The sequence below is a fragment of the Cervus elaphus genome, chromosome 5, assembly GCF_910594005.1.
Source record: "Cervus elaphus chromosome 5, mCerEla1.1, whole genome shotgun sequence".
Classification (NCBI taxonomy): domain Eukaryota; kingdom Metazoa; phylum Chordata; class Mammalia; order Artiodactyla; family Cervidae; genus Cervus; species Cervus elaphus.
The window spans coordinates 98,693,096-98,706,937 of NC_057819.1; the positions used below are offsets into that span (position 1 = coordinate 98,693,096).

Genomic DNA, 13,842 nt, shown 5'->3' on the forward strand with positions numbered 1-13,842 from the left:
AATAAATAATTAAATATTAGGTTCAAGGCAGATTCCAAAACTAACTGAAGTATGACCAAAAAAATGGTATATATACCTAATAGTCAGTTAATATAATCTTTGCAATTCAGTATGTTCCAGGCTTCCTTTTCTATGCCAGTGAGATGCTTCCTTTTTGTCCAATGTCTTCCATTGCTGGGCTCCAAGACATTAAACTCTTTAACATCATCAAGGATTTATCTTAGAAACAAACAACTTCTTTCTTCTTTCTAAAGGTCATGGTTGTTTTTTCTGCTACTTGCTTCTTTCAGCTAGTCATTAACTTCCTCGTGTGAGAAAAAAGTTACTGGGCAAGAACAAGCAGTCTGTGTTGGCTGTCCCACAGTGTGGTGACTGGTTAATAAAGAAGACACCCACTTAACCTTTGTGTCATTTCATTTTATCCAAAGAGTAAGACAAAAAGGTCAAGGTTACAAAGGACTCACGACCAAGGTACAACTTTTACAAATATCTTTGAATGGCCAAGGAAAGCTTTACTTCTTCAGTCATGCCCCCAAATGAGTTCTTAATGAACCAAGAATCCCTTCCCACCCATTACAGACCTCTAATCACAGATGCTTCAAAGATTAGTTCAATATAAAGCACAGATGCTTCAGGAGAGTGGACTAAAAAAGAGGAGGATGTGGAATATAAGAAAGTGTGAACAAACAAACCCTCCCAAAAATATAGTGTTCACTAGGATTAAGGATATCATCGATATAAATCCCGTACCAGTCCACCTTGAGAAACTCCTTTTTCTATTGAGAAATCAAGATATTTTCAATCGTTTGCTTTCCTTTTCCACATTCTCTCTGATACTCTGGAGTTTTCTGGAGTTCTGGATCAGGAACACCAAGCCCTCCCTAAAATCACTAGCCCCATGGTCTCTGCCAACGTTTTCAAGTTCATCAAACAAAGACAATGTCTGTTTGAGTTTGGCCTGAACGTTTTTTTGCTCTTCTAATTCTGCAAGAAGGGCCTGCTTAGTGCACAATTCAGTCTTATACTTCTCCTGTAACTGTTCAATTTCTTTTTGGAGAAGGTGGAATTCTTCCTCACTGTAAGAATGTGTCTCCTGAGATTTATCTTCTGGAAGCAAGACGTTTGGGGGAATCCGCAAAATCAACTGTAAGAAGAGCTGCTCCATTTTGCCAAAAAGGTTATCAAAACGTCCTTTCATGAAGCAAAGAAACTCTTCTGTGCACTTGCGAATCTGGACTGCACTAATCGCACAGTCTGGGATGCCATCCAGCTTCTTTAGAATAACCTGTTCAACAGCCTGCATCACCTCAAACAGGTAGTCTTGAAAGGCAATGTAAATCCTAAGCATGCAAGTCTGCGGTGTGAAGCCAAAGAACTGGGCCTCATAGGCCATTGGATCAACAGACATCTTGGTGGGGTTTTTTTTTTTTTTTTTTTGCTTTGTTAATTTTGATTGTGAACAACCTGCAAATGTAATAAGAAAAATTTTCATTTGTTTAAAAAAAAGTAACAAATTTTTAGACATTATAGACAGCAAAACAAACAAAACAAAGTGGCAAACAAAAACCATGAAGTTTAATAAAATATTTTAATGCTCAAAAAAAAAAACCATGAAGTTTATGTTCCTTGATACTTGATGCTACTTCCAGCCTCACACATGCACAACAGGATACAAATCCTGCCTCTCTGACACTCTCATCAGCCTATCACCTCCCTTCTTCCTCCTCTTTGTCCATTTCCCTCACCTCTCAATTACTGAGGCTCTGGCCCATGGCTCAGCCTTCTAAATTCTGTTATCACCCCAGACAACATTCAGATTTACATGGATGATCTAACCAATGCCCTAGAAACTCAGCTCTTCATCTCCACTTTTTCAGACCTTCATCTCCACTCTTTCAGCGACCTGGGTATTGACATTTCTAACTTCTCTCCCCAACTCTCCTACTTTTTGACCACAACCTCATATGCTAGTCTTCCAACACTCATGCCTATATTCATATTATATCTTAATCTTCAAGACTTTCAGCCCTCCGAGCCTCTCTTTTTAGTCTCTCCCACTTCACTTCCCCACTATACTTTAGGCTCCATGATCCATCACGTCAACCACTCCTTTACCAATGTCAACTCCCTGTCCTTCCAATCTTGCTATCTGAAAAAATACCACTAGAAGGTGAGTAAGCCTCCAGTAAGCTTTACAACCCTGGCATTTTCTTAAGGGTCTGGGAGTCATTTCTTTCAAATGTAAACATCTAGGAAAATAGCATTCCTATCTCCCTGTCACTGTGGGTGTTTAACCTAGGGACCTTTTTGGGGCTGTAACCAGATACTTGTCATGGAAATAAAAGAAGTTTCATTATTCCTGCAAATTAGCTGAAACAAATGGCTACCTCAATTACCAGGCAAATTTAGGATGAACCTTATCAAAGAATCTGAAGCAAGTGGTGCTGTCAAATCTTTTTATAAGACTGTGCTGTTAATCTTGAGAATTTATGTAATGACTAAAAATAGAATGGTTCTAATAGCTTAGCAGTATAAATAGGGTAGAATTTCTGTCTCTGTAATCTCATTTACAGATTATCTCTAATGCATAATCTGGATATGCTTATTCAGTAATAGAACTGCTTTCTCTTCTTTGTCTTGTGGAGAGGATTCTGTGGATTACCAGGATTTTAACTTCTCAACACTTCCCTATGCCTTCAAGATCAGTTTTAAACTTTTTCACATGGCTTACAAGGACCTTTACTAACCACTGCCCTCCTTTTTAAGTACCTTATATAAGCATAATTGAAGTGATAATGCTTCTAATCTTTGCCAACCTGGTAAAATGGTTTTACAGCGTTGTTTCTTGAAAACCAAAAACATCTAACCCCCCACCCATACACACACACAGGTTGAACACTGAGAACTGAAACTAACAAAGAGTCTCCTTGCCCCACCCCCCAACAACTTACTGTTTACATTAGCATGACTCTGCTATTCTAGACCAGAATAACATTTTCATTGTCCAAATGGTTGGATTATGAAACCCCCAAAGACTGATGAACTCTTTAATGGGAATGCGTGGCGTGCGTGCGAACCAGCTCTCCCCGTGTCTGACTCTCTATATCCCATAGACTGCAGGCCGCCAGGCGCCTCTGTCCATGGAATTTTCCAGGCAACAATACTGGAGTGTGCTGCCATTTCCAGGATATCTCGCCAACAATTTGTTACAGCAAGATTCTCTGAAACTCTTGATTCAGCAGTTTCTACCAAAACTGGACTGCTTTTCATGAGCTCTACCCAATCCTAATCAAGCCTCCAAACTAAAAACTCGACCTTAAACCAACAGCCTCTCTTCGGGCACTGATCAAGTCCTGCTTTCAGTTCACTTCAAGTCGCTCAGTCGTGACCGACTCTTTGGGACCCCAAGTCCTGCTTTAGGATACTATTATCACAAGCCTATCTTCTCTGCAAGCCTTAGATTTCCTGAGGGCAGGAAACCGATACGGCTTTAACCGATATTTGCAGGTGATACGCAGGAAGTACACAGGGTACCTCGGCGAGTTGAGGAGCCGAAGCTCCAGAAACCTCCTGGCAGGAACTACTTCCGGCTTGAGAAGTGGCTCCCGACAGGCCCCGCGCCCCCGCTGCATGCCGGGACCTTCAGGGTGGAGGTTCGCGGCCCGCCGGCGACGCTGCTCCTTCAGGCTGCTCTAGCGCCCGGGATGGCGCCCCACCGAGTGCCACCTGTTCCCGCTCCTCTTCAGAGAAAATGCAGCCCCGTGGCACTTACCCAAGCGACTATGAGAGTGATGAATTCGACCAAACACCAGCTTCCCGCCACCTCCTTTAAACCACCGCAGGCTGCCAGAGATAGGCGGCGGTTGACTCCCCCAGATTCTGACCGCTATCTGCTTTAGCGAACGACAGCTAGGGCAGGATGCCACCGCGCTCCTGATTGGCCGACTGTCCGGGGAGGGGGCCACCTAGATTGGTGACAGAAAGAGGCCGGGCGGGAAAGCTAGCTGTGGCCGGCGGGGATTGGCAGAAGGAATCGGTACTCACTCCCTTCCCCGAGACGTTGGTGGGTGGAGAAGCTAGGTTGGGCCGCCGCGGAAACGCAACTCGTGATTGGCGAATGTGCTTTTCTTCGGGCTCTAGCGGTTGGTGGCTGGACGGTTGGTCAGCGCTGATTGGATAGCAGTGTAACGGGGAGGGGCTCCGCTCTGGTTCCGCCCTGATCCCGCCCCGCCGCTGGGATGGACTGGCGGAAGGGGAAGTGGGGGAGTGGGGGGGCCGGCGGCGGTGGGGAAGATGGCGTACCAGAGCCTCCGACTGGAGTACCTGCAGATCCCACCGGTCAGCCGCGCCTACACCACCGCCTGCGTCCTCACCACCGCCGCTGTGGTGAGCAGCTGCAGCGCCAGCTTCTCATGAGTTGTACTGGATATCCCCGCGTCCTTGGGAAACTGGGGTTTGGGCCTCGGGGAAGCTCAGAGGGGTTGGTCTCAAGGGTGGGTGGAGGCGTACAGGGCTCACTCTGGGGTTCAGAATCGCCCCGTAAGTGCTATCCAGTGATCCAGAAAAAGGGGTGCTGTTTCATGAGGGGTGGAGGATCAGGACTGCGGGTCAGTTTGGGAGATATAAAGGCAGGCAGGATCTGTACCAAGTCAGGGCTTCGGGAGCCGCCCACCCAGGAAACGTGTCTGAGAACTCTGAGGGTGTTCTCAGATCCACAAAATGATACTTTGTGACCACTGGGAGGAAGGTCCGCTTAGTGGAGAAACGTAGACGTGGAAGATAGAAAGATGGAAGTTGTTCGATGCATGGGACAGGGTGCTCGGAGCTGGTGCACTGGTATGACCCAGAGGGATGGGATGGGGAGGGACGTGGGAGGGAGGGTCAGGAGGGGGAACACATGTACACCCGTGGCTGATTCATGGCAGTGTATGGCAAAACCACTACAATATTGTAAAGTAATTAGCCTCCAATTAAAATGAATTTTAAAAAGAGATGGAAGTTGTTGAGCGGGAAGTCTTGAAAGAAAGAGTCTGATATAGAGGTTGGCTGGAAGTACGCAGCCTTCCCAGTGGCAGGGTACTGAGTCTTGGTTCGAGTGAATTGTGTTGCTTCACACAGCTGTTTTAGGTGGTGCCCACGTGTTGGGCGTAATCCTAGCAGCTGCTCTTGCCCTGAATCTAAGACATTACCATCTGCCTTCCATACCTTCACATCAGCCTCAGCTATTGAAACAACAGACTTTTATTTTGTGTTTGGTATTGGGGAACTCAAAGAATTGTGCCAGTTCTAGAGAATTCTACCAACCTTCCTCCAGCTTAAGAAGTAAACCTTAAATAATTCAGTCTAAGTGACTAAGAGTGGGAAATTGCCAGAACTACTAGTCTTTTGTAGTAAATGATGATATTTTGTTTCTTGATTGACTTGCTTGAAGAAGCTGTTTTTCCATTTCAGCAGTTGGAACTGATCACACCTTTTCAGTTGTACTTCAATCCTGAATTAATCTTTAAACACTTTCAAGTAAGTGGCCCATCACAACCGCCATTTAATGTTGCAGTTTTTAAACTTATTTTTCTTACTTTTTAGTAGCTAATCCTGCTACATCTCAAATAACTCAGTGGGAATATTTGATTATAAGTGTTGGGGGGGTCGGGAAGTACAAAGCAGTGATTCTGCAGCCTGGAACTTTTAAAGAGATTCTCAAGATCCTCCGCATGTACCAAATCAGAATCACCAAGGGTATGTTATAAAGTTCCCTGCATGGTTTTGATTTGATGCGTCCAGTTCCTATATTTAGGAATCACTGGTTCAGATTTAGTATTATAGATTGAGAGGAGACTGGATTGGCTAGTTGTTCGGGGAGAGTCAGAGAGGATGTCCATATTTAGTCCATTCAGCACCATGTGGCATAGTCACCACCTTGGTGTTATCCCTGTGGTCCAGTTCAGAAACTCAGTGAGTGCTCTAATCCATCTCCCAGGGATCACATAATCCTCACAAAGACTGACGTCTAAAACAACGCCAGTTCATTAGATTACAGTGAGAGACGGTCCTTTCCAGTAATTAGAATGCTAAAGAGAGATGAGTTTTTCTGTCCTAGGATCATATTGGCCATAGTCGAAGTAAGAGAGACCCAAAAGCCAGTAATTCTGTTTCTACACCTGTTGTTCCCTCTGTCTCAGAGGTGTTTCATTCGCTTTATACCCATTGAGCTCCAGCTTGTCTTTCAGTAATGCGTTTTTGTGTAGCCTTCTCAGATTCATCCTCCTTTGTGTCCCTAGAGTATCTATAAATAATTTTTCTTATGTCTCTCATCTCATACTTGCACTTGTTTATATGCCTGTCTCCTCACAAGGTTGAGGACTCTACAATCCTGGATGCAATTAGTATGCAGTAAACAATTCTGAGTTGTTTCAACTTTAATAGTTAGCAATTCTTAAGAATTTAATGATCATAAAGGAGTCCCGTGAACCCTATCCCTGCCTTCTTCCTTCTCCACTCACAAGCCCTTCACTGGGAGCTTTAGCTCCATCCAAACAAACAAAGCTTGATTTTGCCTGAGGTTAAACTCTTCACACCATGTGTGAAATTAGGAGTTCTAGGTTTGAGTTCAGAGTCTCCCTATACAAGCTGTGTGATGTTAGGCAGGCCGAATCATCCAAGTTTCTTAAGTTACATTGTGTGTGAAATGGGGATGGTATTGCCAGCCTGCTCATCTCACAGGATAATTAAAATCACATGAGATAATATTTTAAAACACTTTAAATGTTAAGTGTTCTATCATTGTGAGTAGTTGTTCTTATTGCAGGCGTGGATGGTTTGGGTGGGGAAGTGTATATCAGGGTTTGAAAATAAGTGCATATCTACCAGTTAAACTAATTATTACAGTATTAGATCTTTACTTGTAGTGAGTTGGCTCTCTGTTCAGGCTAGTACTCAAGTATTTGCTTTAGAATTACTCTTTACTCTGGATGTTTCTGATGGCTAATATAGAAACAATTGCTGTTAGATCCTGTAATTTTCCTTTGGTATCTTGAGATTGTTCATTAGATTGTGATACTACATATATGAAAGCTCTGTTTCCTAGTCTACAGATTAGGAAACAGTGTAGTCTTGCCGTCACACTTTTCCCATCATTTGCCTGACCATATGGTATGGATTTTTGTGTTTTTCTTTTTTTTTTTTTTTAAATACAATCACAATTGCAAGTTTTCTGTCCTGTCAGGCTTAGAATTTTCCAGGGGCGAGTGATATCTTCTAGACTTTCACTGAAGCGACACAAGAATTCAGTGTCCGATTGTGTGTCTCACTTTTGAGTTTAGAAAATAGAATCACCTATTTGTGGCCTTTCCATTGTAGCCTACAACCATTGTGGTCATAGGCTATCTCTTGTCTTAATATGAAAATGTTTCCTGATATATTTTACTTAATCTGTCTTTCTCTTGATTTTTTTTTTTCTTTTAACAGATATGGAGGCTAATCACCAATTTCTTATTTTTTGGGCCAGTTGGATTCAATTTTTTATTTAACATGATTTTTCTGTATCCTTTACTAAGTGGGGTTAGCATAGAAACTTTAGTTTTATTTAGGAAATACAGTATTAAGTTTGAAACTATTAACTTTGCTGTTTTTGTTACCATCTCAGCTGTAACTTCTGGCTACTGGCTCGGTGATACACAGAATAGTTGGTCAGTTAGTAATGTTTTGAGGGTGTTTGTAGGTCACTGTTTATTCAAATGGGAAGTATTTAATTATAAAATGCTTACATTTCTGCCCATGCGCCACTTACAGGTCTGATTAAGGGAGACCAGAGTGATTTAATTGAGGTGTTCGTACAAAATAACACCAATGGGCCCCAAGTGATAAAGCCCAACCTAAAAGTGGGTTCATGGGGGATGGAGAAGTTGAGATCTACTTGGATCTCAGTTGCTGGTTCTGCCGGCTGGAAAGACAGTGTTTTGTCTGCCAGGCTCCCCATATTCCAGTCTGTTGAAAAAGAGGAAGGGTTTTGCTGTAGTCAGATGGTAATTGGGGCCACTGGGCAGGGCATTTCTCCTGCGCCCCAACCCCCTGGGTGAAGTGGGGAATTTGCAGCTCAGCTCATTTGCAGTAGCCAGAGAGCCTTGTCGAGGTAACAGGCTTCCTGCCCTGAGATGGATTCCTGTGTCTCTATGTTACATCATTCTGGTAAGTTTCTAATAATTAAGTTTTTCATTGAAATGCCTCCTTATTGACTGAAGTATAGAAATACTTAACTTCCTGGCCTTAAAAAAAGCAGATTATCACATGAGGCTTCTTGATGGGGATTTCCACCAAGTTAGGTTGTGAAAAAGCAAGGATGGTGTAGATTGTGGTGTGGCTGAACGTGGGAAGACAGTACAGATTTGAAGCATGTTTATGTGGCGTCTGGCTTCGTTCCCCAATCAGGAACGGTTTTTGTAAAACACAGAGCCATTGCCTAGAATGCCTGGAAAAAGAAGTAACAATAATACCACTCATAAACACTCTTACAGAAACAAAGTCTTGACTTCTCACAAGTAACAGGGAGTCCAAGTGTACTTAGGTGATACATTCAATTTCACTTTCTTCATATTTGTGTACTTAATATTTTCTTAACTTGGAACTTAAGATATCGTTACTGTCGAATGCTAGAAGAAGGCTCTTTCCGAGGTCGGACAGCAGACTTTGTATTTATGTTCCTTTTTGGTGGATTCTTAATGACCGTATCCTTCGACGAATAGAACAAATACAGGAAAATACTAAAGAACTCCCTCTCTCTCCCTAAAGTTTTTCGTCTGTCTCCCGAAGTGCACTAGAGGCTAGAGACTCGGAATGAACATATAAAAGTATCAACTCTCTGCGCCCGCGCCACCCCTCTCCCTCTCCATTTTACCTTCAGGCTCCTGTTTATTTTACAGCCCAGTTTATGTAACAGCTTGTCTAAGCCTAGAGGTTGCACAGGGTGTTTTTCCACTGTGAGCAAGTCTGAGAAACTTTAACCCAGTTGGGTTACTATTAGAAATCTTGGGTGTGTTCTGGTTGGTGGGTGTACTTCATTTTTCTTTTTTTCCGGCTGTGCCACTGGGCTTGTGGAATCCCAGGTCCCTGACCAGGGAATGAACCCAGGCCATCGTCAGTGAAAGCATGGAGTCAAAACCACTAGACTGCCAGGGACTCCCCAGGTATACTTCACTTTTAAACTAAGCTGGTAGGACATTTATTTGGTCACCATCAAAACTGATAGTTTTTGTGTTTTTTTGTTTGTTTGTTTGTTTTTTAAATAATAATTGTCAATAAATAAATAAATAATAAGTGTCACCAAACTTAAAGGGAGCCCTGTCTGACAAGATGGTTTTGCCCCAGCTGGCTTGATTCACCTCTAAGAGTCCTCATGGTGAATGAGCCTTCATGTAATAACTGACCAAAGAGGCAAGAACTTCATGAAAGCAGAATATCAATTTGAAGTAGCAACAATCCAGGTGCCTAAGGTTTTTGCCTCATCACTCTGGGTAATTATTTTCAGCCCCACCCCCACCCCGCCCCACTCCAAACTTGTAACAACTGCTTGCCTTTCCTAATGCAAACTTGTGTTAGAGTACAATCCTTAGTTCTCTTGCCCAGTCTTCTCTGTTAACACTTAATGTTGCTATTTTCCTTAATTCCAACCACTAGCTTTTTGGTTTATTTGTGAGCTTAGTTTTCTTGGGCCAGGCCTTTACAATAATGCTTGTCTACGTGTGGAGCCGAAGGAACCCATACGTCCGCATGAACTTCTTCGGCCTTCTGAATTTCCAGGCCCCCTTTCTACCCTGGGTGCTCATGGGCTTTTCCTTGTTGTTGGGGAACTCAATCATTGTGGACCTCTTGGGTAAGATTCTTGGCAGTACTTTTTCCGTTATTTTACTTACAAACTTATTCTGTCATACTTGTCATGTTAATTCTGTCTGGCCTTCATATAAGTTATTGTAGGATTGTTTGATAGTGATATGCTCAAGGACTATAATGTTCATTTTCAACTTTTTCATAAATAAATTACCAGCTGAGCTGCCAGGGAATCCCAGTATATTGACACTTCTTCCTAAGTAGAAAGATTTTCCATTGGTACAGACACCTGCAATCAAAATTCTAATCCTCTCCCTCATCCTTTATTTCTGGTTGACTCTAGGTATTGCAGTTGGACACATATATTTTTTCTTGGAAGATGTATTTCCCAATCAACCCGGCGGAATAAGAATTTTGAAAACACCATCTATTTTGTGAGTATTTAACACCAGGTTATGTGTTTCTTGCAGAAAAACCAGGGCAGGGTCCAGGATCTTGTTTTCTTGGGGATCCCAAAGCTCCCAGCACACATAGTTCAGGCCAGTAAATATTTACAGATTGAGCAATCCAGCTGCCGTTGGGGAACATTCAGATTGGGTGGGAAGCGCCAGAGTTGTGGCCAGAGGCTCAGGGTGTCCCGAGGGTAACGTGGTAATTGTCTCACATGACCACCAGCACCTCCTGGCCCCAGGAGGAAGGAGCCTGCTGGTTCCATGTAGACTGCTGTCTTAGTTTAGAGATGTGAAGTAGCAAGATGGCAAGAAGCTGACCAAACGAGGGTTTCTAAAGGTGGAATGTCTGGTCTTCCAAACAGGTGGTAGAGAGAAGCAGTGAAATAGAGTAGAAACAGCTCTCAGCTCGAAACCAGACATGGGCTGTTTGTGCTGCCAGCCAGCTGTGTGATTTTAAGCAAGCGCCTCTCCTTTTTCCATACCTTGGTGTCCTGAGGGTAGAGCTTTGGTTCATAGCACCTCCTTCTATGCCAGAATTTTGTGTCCTTGGGGTGTACTGCATTACAAAGAGTTCTCTTAAGGAATAAAATGTGCGTTCTTCTTATAAAATGTTGGTTGTAGAATAACTGAAAGAAGAAAGTAAAATCTGCCATAACCCCACCACTTAGATATAACAGTGGTGGGATTTGATGCACTTTTTGATATGTATTCATCAGTCTTTTACTGTCTGTAAACTTTTTAAAAAGTGCTATCTCATAGCTTTCTAATGTAATATAATCATTTTTCTATCATAAATTTCTGACAGAAATTATAACAGCCTCATGATACCCCCAGTATGAATGGAACACAATTTACGAATCCCTCATCAATGGACATTGACATCCTTCTTGTTCTTCCCTCCATGATTGGAGTGGTGAACGTCCTTGTAGCTACACATTCGTGTAGCACATGTAGCAGCACATCCTTTGCACACTTCCATGATTGTTTTCAAAGGATGAATTCCTACAAGTAGAATAGCTGTTTGGTTTATCACCAAACTGCCATCTGGAATGGATACTCAGGTTTACATTTCCGCCAGCACCATATGTGTCCATTTCCCCACAATCTCCTAAAATGTGGGAGAAGTTGTATTTACCTTTTCCTAGTTTGATAGCTGTAAAGTGGTGTCTTGTTGTTTTCTATTACTCTTTTTCTAAAATTTCAAAACAGTTTCAGACTTGCAGAAACTTGTAGAACAGTACAAAGGACTTTTTTCCTTTAAGTGTTTGAAAGTGAATTGTTAACCTACTGCCCCATGATCCCCTCTAATGTGTATTTTCTTCTACATAGTCAAAATCTGGAAAGAAACATTAATCCTCAGACCCAATTCCACTTTGGGAAATTGTCCTGATTTTTTATAGCAGAAGAATGCATTTCAGATTCAGGCGTTGCACTTCGTTGTCATGTCTGTTTAGTATCCTTCCGTTTGGAGCAGCTTCTCAGTTTTGCTCTGACTCTCATGACATTCACATTTTTGAAAACTGTAAGCCCATTTTTGTAGAACATCTCTCAATTTGGGTTTGTCTGATGTTCCCTCACATTGAGGTTCAGGTTTTTCGTCTGTTGCAGGAACATCAGAGAAGTGATACTGCATTCTTATTGCAGCCTGCTGGCACAGGGTTTCTGGTTGTTGAATTTGCCAGAGTGGTGTTAATCACTTTGATTACTTGATTAAGGTATCTGCAGGGCTTCTCCACGGCAAAGTTACTTTTTTTTCTCCTTTGTGATTAAATATTTTGTGAAGAGGTACTTTGAGACTATGGAAAACATCCTTATTCTTATAAAATTTGAGTTCCTTTATATCTGCAAGAATCCATGATTTCTTGTTTTATTCATGGCTTATAATCCCTTAACATTGTTATTTTGATGCTTATATTGTCCCACTGGCTCTGAAGTACTTCTCAACATGTGTGATCTAACTTTTGTAAAATTTCACATGTAAACGTTTTGGAAGAATATTGAAAACACCAACATAATTATCTCTGGGGATTGAAGATGTCTTGCTCGTATATGTTTCCTGTTTTCTCTACGATTCCATATGTTGCTTTGTAGTAAAAATTAGTAAAGGAGGTAAAAGTTAATGTAAATGTGCAATAATTATAAATACCTTCAAAATAGGAGAACTGTTTCATTGGTAGGCAGACAACATACTTATCCATTGGCAGACACCCTATGGGATCTTTTGGATCTCAGAGTAGCATTTAGGACCTAAGATGACCCTGGGACTAAATTATATCTGTTGCCTGTCTTTTAGGAAGGCTATTTTTGATACACCAGATGAAGATCCAAATTATAATCCACTACCTGAAGAGCGGCCAGGAGGTTTTGCCTGGGGTGAGGGCCAGCGCCTGGGCGGCTAAAGCGGCAATGCCAAGAACATGACCCAGCTGGGACGGACTCAGTGACACACCCATTGGGATTCTTTTATCCTCTGTGTTGCAGAAGCGTGGACACTTTTGACAGCTCAACAAGAATTTTAACTCCAGAAGCACTTTATGAAATGGCCACTGATTCACCCAGAGGACATTTCCAGCAGTTCGCCAGTGGCTCCTCACTACGCTGGTACTGAATGTGTGATCTCTCAGAGCCAAAAAACTGGAGCAACAAATACCCTGCCACCTCTTAGGAACGAGTACCTGATACTTGAGTTCTGTGGTGACGGGCAGAGTGTTTTCCTCCTCTTCCTCCTCCTCTTTGATAGACGAGGCCGTGGTGTAAATGGAAGTTTCAGAGAGGACGAAATAAAACTGAATTCCATCTCTCTCTCACTGAATTAAAGCTTTTGTGTGTGATCTTTTAAATTACCACCGTGTCTCCTAGCTCTCCTGCACAGGTCTGCGCTCAGAGCAGTCTCCATGCCCGCTCTCCCTGTGTCTTCGTGGCCTTTGACTGGATTTCATTTCAAGATTGGAAATACATGGCCGAGATGCCATGGCTGTGCACACCTCTTACTAACCCAGAATGCCAGCTCCAGTGGGAAGAAGATTTGTTTCTGTTGCCCAGATAGTTTGTTCTCCATTTGGGTTTTCTGATACTGCAAGGATCAGACAATGTGGGGCAAGGGGTGGAAGGGGAAGGATAGGATGGATCTAGGTGTTCTAGATCCTGGAATTCTGCTGTGGGAGAGTCAGGTAGGCTTGATGCTAATGTGGTGTCCCGTTTATTTACTCTATTACTCCATCTGGAAATATCCAGGGAAAGACACGTCACAGCAACCATTTTGGAAAACAACATTTAAAGTTGGAAATGAGTTAGAATGTTGATTCTGGAGCCAGATAAGTGAATACAAGGATACATAGCTCCTGGGTCTTTGGCTAGTGAATATTTATCACTTGCTTCATGAAAAGCCAAGAAGCCTTCAGAGCCAAGTACCTGGTTTACCTTCCTAACCAGGTAGAAACAGAACAGGTTCACAGAAGTCAGCAGCGGTTCAGTAAGTACTTATCCCAGATGTTCACTTCCTGGGGGTTCAACAAGTTTATTATCAGACTGTGTAAGTAATTCAGAAAACTCAGAAGGATAGAATGAATAC

The 13,842-nt window shown here is 42.5% G+C and overlaps 2 protein-coding genes across 7 annotated transcripts; one reads left to right on the forward strand and one right to left on the reverse strand.

Annotated features, from left to right (window-relative positions):
* Nucleotides 1-402: 402 nt before the first annotated feature.
* Nucleotides 403-4,014, reverse strand: MIS12 (MIS12 kinetochore complex component). Of its 2 annotated transcripts, none has more exons than XM_043903507.1 (2): nt 3,773-4,014; nt 403-1,464 (listed from the first exon to the last, which is right to left on the reverse strand). In XM_043903507.1, exon 2 carries the CDS (start codon nt 1,406-1,408, stop codon nt 788-790), a length of 621 nt encoding a protein of 206 aa, XP_043759442.1. In that variant the 5' UTR covers nt 1,409-1,464; nt 3,773-4,014; the 3' UTR covers nt 403-787. The 2 variants fall into 2 exon arrangements, with proteins under 2 accessions (XP_043759442.1, XP_043759443.1); XM_043903508.1 differs by lacking the exon at nt 3,773-4,014 and adding an exon at nt 3,535-3,648.
* Nucleotides 4,015-4,234: 220 nt separating this feature from the next.
* Nucleotides 4,235-13,083, forward strand: DERL2 (derlin 2). 5 transcript variants are annotated; one of them, XM_043903504.1, is made up of 7 exons: nt 4,236-4,386; nt 5,452-5,517; nt 7,465-7,538; nt 8,627-8,720; nt 9,670-9,865; nt 10,163-10,253; nt 12,565-13,083. In XM_043903504.1, the coding sequence occupies exons 1-7, from the start codon at nt 4,294-4,296 to the stop codon at nt 12,668-12,670; spliced, it is 720 nt and encodes a 239-aa protein (XP_043759439.1). In that variant the 5' UTR covers nt 4,236-4,293; the 3' UTR covers nt 12,671-13,083. The 5 variants fall into 5 exon arrangements, with proteins under 5 accessions (XP_043759441.1, XP_043759439.1, XP_043759437.1 ...); XM_043903502.1 differs by having other exon boundaries at nt 12,753-13,083; XM_043903503.1 differs by having other exon boundaries at nt 4,251-4,386; nt 5,455-5,517; nt 12,753-13,083.
* Nucleotides 13,084-13,842: the final 759 nt, after the last annotated feature.

Excerpts from the sequence above, each read along its gene's own strand:
- MIS12 (XM_043903507.1), bottom strand. The coding sequence starts at position 1,408 with ATGTCTGTTGATCCAATGGCCTATGAGGCCCAGTTCTTTGGCTTCACA.
- DERL2 (XM_043903502.1), top strand. The coding sequence starts at position 4,294 with ATGGCGTACCAGAGCCTCCGACTGGAGTACCTGCAGATCCCACCGGTC. Across the intron at positions 8,721-9,669 it reads TTGGTGGATTCTTAATGACC|CTTTTTGGTTTATTTGTGAG; the intron begins GTATCCTTCGAC and ends TCCAACCACTAG. Across the intron at positions 9,866-10,162 it reads AATCATTGTGGACCTCTTGG|GTATTGCAGTTGGACACATA; the intron begins GTAAGATTCTTG and ends GGTTGACTCTAG.